The sequence below is a fragment of the Camelina sativa genome, chromosome 18 (assembly GCF_000633955.1).
Source record: "Camelina sativa cultivar DH55 chromosome 18, Cs, whole genome shotgun sequence".
Classification (NCBI taxonomy): domain Eukaryota; kingdom Viridiplantae; phylum Streptophyta; class Magnoliopsida; order Brassicales; family Brassicaceae; genus Camelina; species Camelina sativa.
In genome coordinates, this window is record NC_025702.1 from 5,695,327 (window position 1) to 5,701,714 (window position 6,388).

Here is a 6,388-nt window from a genome sequence, read left to right on the forward strand (position 1 = left end):
CTGAATACGATGAATAAAACACCTTATCTGCAGTCATGGTTCTTTGATAAGAGTTGGGAAAGATTCAACAAGGGCCAAAAAGGAGGAAAAAAAAATATTCGTTAAAAAGGGGGAGAGAAAGCTTCGAAAGGAAGTAGAGGTCGAGTTTTCCCGATGTCGGCGTGCAGGAACTCCACTGGCATTGGAGAGATTTGGTGGTAGCGGTGCCTCAATAGTCGTGTTTGAGAGAGCAAGTTAAGGCGAACCCTAATTTGATATAATCTAATCCTTACACTTTTCCTGATAATTCTGTCGACAAATCTGAAAACCAATGTATTTATGCCTTGCCAAGCATTAGTCTTAGTTTAGTTTTAGGATCTCTTTACTTAATCAATCTAACAACAAGAAAGTAGCAAAAATTTACTCTTGCATTATCGTAATAATGTTCGTATTGTTAAAATTTGGAGAGAGTGAGCTGCAAGATACACTCTACTCCAATATAAACTCACAAGAACACTTAAAGCGGAATTTGTGTGTTCATGTGTAAAGCCTTTAAGATACAACTTAATGAGAGTGTTCTTAAGGTAAATAAGGAGTTATACACGCCAATATAAGTTGTGTATACTCAAGAATAAGTATGAGAGACAACAACTCTCTCACACCAAAGATAACCCAAATATGCTTTAGAATAGTTTAGAGAATGGTGTAGAGAATATAATGAAACAAAGGTAGAGACCAAGCATCGCCAAAGCTTGGTCTCTCCATGAGATTATAAAGACTAGAATCTACCCATTTGAGTGTATAAGAAACGATTTTAGTAAGGGGAAAAAATCCCCAATTGGAGAGCTGAATTTTTAATAAGCATATGAGTTACATATTTATACATAAATGAATGAGAACCATATGTGGTCTCTTTACCCTAGCTCCAACGGTCATATATACATACAAATATACACAATAGCATGTATAGATAGCGATATGAAGAGAGATGTGAGCTGGTCCCAAGTGTTGATGGCGACAGCTCCAAAATAGCATCTTAAGCCAACATGTGACTCTCCCACTTGTTCCTTTTTTCTCTAACATCAACATGTGATCTTTGAATGTTGGTGGACGCCCAATATAAATACATACAGCTCCTAAACTGATCTTTGGGTCTCATGTGACCTCTTAGAGCATCACCATCGGTAAACCTCTGAAAATGGGTTCTCCAAACATATTTTAAATCTAATAAATACTATTTCATTTAATTTTTGTTTGTTTTGAAAAATTCAACCAATCAACTTTTAACATATAGTGAGAGAGGGATCTGAGAGTATCTCTGAAAGTCTGGGCAGATGTGTTTCTCTCTCTCTTCAACCTTTTTTTTTATTAATATTTTTTATTCTTTTGACACTCACAAAAAAATGACCAATGAAAATGCTCTTAAGCTCACATGTGACTATTGTTATCCACTTGCCTTTATTTGACTTATATATATACAACATATTTCCCTCTCATTTTTTCATGGACTTTGATGGACCTTCTAGATCATTCATTCTTCTTCAGACCTTTATTGGACACCAGTTCAGCCTTTTATGATACTTGAAGCATAGATAAAGCCTTCGTACTCTTGAGCTCTTTTTTGCATCATTTTTCTCATTTATTACTTCTTTCATCCGGTCTAATGTTTTCCTTCAAGCATAAGTGTAGAAATATCGGAGGTTAAGCTTGAAGATACAGCAGCCTAATTGAGTGTTACACTTACTTAAACACCATGAAGCTCGGCCTTGTCTTCTTGATCGGCCTAAGATTCTCCTTCTCTTCTTTCTCTCTAATACGTATTAGTTGCATAATACTGACATTCCCTACTAACATCTAAACTACAAAATTTAGATAGACACTCAACCAATTGGTACGTCGTACGTTCTTCCTTCTATAATATGGATATATATTCTGATGTAACAATCAATCATCAAATTCTGAAAATATATCAATATTATTAGAGATATGCAGTGGAGTTACGAACAATATTGACCTTTAGCCAAGAAATTAATAATTAAAAAAAATTGAGGCAAGTAAAAAGGACAAAAAGATTCACACGAAAAAAAAATATGTAAGTTTGACATTGGGGAAAAAAGTAAGGCATAATAAGAGATCTATAAATATCAAAATGCGTTAGTTACATTACATTTAATAAAATCAAAGAGTCGTTAGGTGAAATGTCCAACCAAAAAAAGAGAAAAAAGCTATCACATCATCACACAATACTTGTTGAGTACTCTTTTGAAGACCGGCCTTTAAATAAGCCCAGAAGCAGCCGACACATATATATATATACAAGGATGCAACAAACACACACTTGTTTGGACATCAGTATCTAACCAATTGACTCTGACATTTCATCTTTCTACATGGATTCATTGGTTGAAATCTAAATATTTTAATAATGACCACTAAATTGGAAGTCTAGTTTGATTGAATAAGGATTTTCTTTTTCTTTCCGAAGAGAACAACAATTTAATGATACCACTATCATTCTTTTCCCCCTTCAAAAAGCATTTGATTTTGAAAATAAATATATTTACCATTTATTCATAAGAGAGTGTGTTCTTCTTTTAGAAAATCCATTTGTGTATGTAACTTGGGAGCTTTTAGTTATATATTTTGTAATTTAGCTATATATTTTGGAATAATTCATAGTTACCAAAGTTGATCAGTAAATCAAAAACTGATCTTTTTCTTTCTTAGGGGTGTATGGAGAAAGAGTGTTCTTTTTTTTTTTGGACAAAGGAGAAAGAGTGTTCTAAAACTTTCTCGTATTTTTTTTCGCATTCCGATTGAAGATAAAAAAACATTATTTCAAAATCTTTTCTCATTAAAGGATCCAAGAGTTTTGTATTTCGATGAATTATAACGAGTAGTAAATCTAAAAGCTAGAGAAAACACTTGTTTTCTCAGTATATTATGGAAGTGCAAGTAAGCCATTTAAATGATCAAAGAAATATTTAGAGCCATGTGTATGTCTCAACATAGGTTATTAATTGTTTTTTTCTAATGTAGTTGGGCAAAAACAGAGAAACCAGAATAGATGAACTTAGTAGTATCAAACTTTGTGAATCATTTGTGTATTTTTATATCTACAAACACTCACGTGATGGTAATACTCATAAGTACACATGAGAGGCATGCCACGGAATATATAACAGCTAAAAACTCTGCAACCTCGAGTTTATTAAAATTTTGCGAACCTCATCACACTGCAAGGGACCCGTCAAGGCTCTCTCAAATACAAGGATGGTTTGGAACATCTTGGGTTATATATATAATAAAACCGATCAGAATCTTTGGCAAAGATATGAACCAAGAAGATTCCAGCAAGGTTTCTTCCTCTGTTGTTGTTGTTGTTGTGGTTTGATCTGTACGCCGCGATTAAGATCTTCATTCTTGTGTAACAGATTCCACATTATGTGTATGTCTTCGTACTCACAAGAACTCACGTCATGTTGTAGCCTCAGGAGTCCTACAACACACAAGACCATCATTTAGTTTTTTCTTTTTTTTTTAAGATATAACACCGATTTATAGAGACGTCCTACTAATCCGGAAGGTGAATATATCCTACTTAGTAAGGATTTTACCACAAGCCCATCACGGATAAAGCAATAAAACCCTCAATCAAAGACCTTAAGCATATTGAAAGCTCAAGAGTCTTTTTGGATCCTATAGCTAAAAATTTCCACCGACAGTTTCTTTACATGATCAAGATTCACAAAAAGAAAATGATAAAATCTAAATAACTATTATATATATGATCAAGAATCACAAAAGAAGATGATAAAATCTAAACTAACTATTATATGATCAAGAATCACAAAATAAATTGATAGAATCTAAACTAATTACTATTATTTGATCAAGAATCACAAAAGAAGATGATAAAATCTAAACTATTATATGATCATCAAGAATCACAAAATAAATTGATAGAATCTAAACTAGTTACTATTATATGATCAAGAATCACAAAAGAAATTGATAAAAACCTAAACTAACTATGTATTTTTTTGTTGGTTTCCCTCAAAGCCATGAAACAGAGAAAACGTTTTAAGGGGCTGGTGAAAGGGACGGTGGAGGGATCGGAGCTTACCACTGTGTCGGAAGCCAACGCGAACGGTGAAACGATTCCAGATGCGTCGGGTGGGGAAGGCCATCGTGTTCCACCACTCTCTCCATCTAAGGCCGGCCATTTGAGCAAAGTGAAGAGAGAAGGGAAGAGAACAGAGAAGGAGGGAGAAGGTAGAAAGGGAGAGAAGAAAACTCAACCCCCAAAAAACTGACGTTTCAAGCAATAACTTGAACTAAATAGACTCATAGAGAGGAAATACTATTTTATTTATTATAAAAATGTTTTTTTATAAGGAAAGAAATATCAGCCGTATATTATATTCTATGTTTTATTGTTAACAAATATTTTATAAATATAAAATAAAATACGGAAAAGACTGTTAGGTCCTTTCATCAATGGAAAAATAGGCATGCACATTCGAATTAAAGATAGAAAAAACAGGCATGAGCATTTGGATTAATACGGATATTAGTACTAGTATCGAATCAATTTGGTTCAAATCATTAGATTCTAATAATTCCAGTTCGATTTTTTATTTTATTTTACCCTATTACAAGATATCTTCAGTCAAACATTTAAAATGATTTATTAAAAGAATCTAATAAATTTATTATTATTGAACTAGTATTTTGAAAATATAATTTAGGATCTGTAGTTATCCACAAAAGATCATTTAAAAAAAGTGTATGGCTTATCTTTTAAGTGGTAATTGGGAATGTTTTACAATAAATCATAACAACATATCTAAAACTATGATATCATATAAAAACTTACTAAAATTCAACCATTTAAAATATTGAATTGATCAATACACTTGTAAATTGTTTAGATTTGTTCCCGTTTTAGATAAATGATTGATCATATTGGAAATAAAATAATCTAATGAAATATTTGCTATGTACTTTCTTTTAACATATTATTCTATACACTTTTTTTTTTTGGAGCAAACATTTTTCTATAAACTTTGTTGCAGAAAATCAATTAGGTTTATTCGAATTCAGTTTTGATAATTCGAAATAAAAATAAAATTTGGATTAATGGTGTCTATGATGAATTCCGGTTTAATTTGGATCGGTTCGTTTTAGTTTATTTTGTCGAATTAAAAAAAAAAAAAAAAGTTTCCAAGAAGGAGAATAAAGGAATATTACTTACTAGCTGCGGTCCTTTGCCTTTCGGCATGATGACGTCACACCAATTAGATTTGGGCCACGTATGAAAAGATTCAGTGTCGTTCTACCTTTTTGTCCGAGTGCCGTTGAATACGAGCGAAACTATTAAAAACTGTCGGTAAGCTCTTTAATTGTTCCCACGTGTTGATTTCTTGATGGCTTTTAGATTTCAATTTGGGCTTTTTAAAAATTCATTTTCTGTGGAGAAGAAAATGGCGGAAAAAAACAAATATCGTGTGTTTTTTTTTCTGACGGCAAATATCTCGTGCCAATTGTTTTTTTTTTTTTTTTTTTTTTAAATATAAAGGAAATAAGAGAAGAGAGTAGGACAAAAAATATAAGGACAATTATATAGTTTTAATTTAGGAAGAAAAATGATGTTTTATTTTGTCTACTATGAAGTTTTTATTTTATGATTGAAAGATGCAAAATGACCTAAAACGTGCCTAAGTTTGGTTTTGACAATGTGAATTATGTGGTTAGCCTCATACTAGTTCTACCTACCCTAGTTTTATTTTGGCAAATAATTGTCTAAATATAAATATATTCATGATTTTTTAAAAATAGAAAAATATTGGAAATTTGTAAGTGTTACAAGAATGTAATAAATAAAAATAGAGTGAATTGGTGTACTAGTTTTTTTTTTGGGGGCCTAAATCATAGCGAATTATGATATTTTCGAGAATGTTTGAATTTCTTGAAAAATTGTTCGTTGTGTTTATTTATGAATGTGGGTGAAGTGGTTCGATTTATGGGTAGCAACATGATTTATCTTTGCTCATTTGTTCGAGTTCCAACCTTATCACTTACTAGTCTTAATTCGGCCAAAGACAACTGGTTGGTCTTACCCGAATCCAGTCCTAGTTGGATTAATCATGAAGTTTAGTTCCATGGTAAGATACATATTTCGTTGACCAATAACCTCTAAAACCGTCCTATTCATTTGAAACACTTTGCTGATAAGACATTTGGTCAAGGTAATACTTAATAGTCAACTACAACATAATTAGCGTGCAAGGTAATTTCCCTTGCCCCAATTCCTGTGACATACAAACCTGATTAAAACCTAGACAATTTGAATGACTAAGGGTTTTAATCAGGTTAGTGTTGTCGAAAGCGTAAGAGCCCCCCCCCC

The 6,388-nt window shown here is 32.3% G+C and overlaps 1 protein-coding gene across 1 annotated transcript; it reads right to left on the minus strand.

The window, feature by feature from the left end:
• LOC104760641 lies at positions 3,034 to 4,308 on the minus strand. Its single transcript, XM_019240280.1, has 2 exons — positions 4,106 to 4,308; positions 3,034 to 3,478 (listed from the first exon to the last, which is right to left on the minus strand). The coding sequence occupies exons 1-2, from the start codon at positions 4,203 to 4,205 to the stop codon at positions 3,294 to 3,296; spliced, it is 285 nt and encodes a 94-aa protein (XP_019095825.1). The 5' UTR covers positions 4,206 to 4,308; the 3' UTR covers positions 3,034 to 3,293.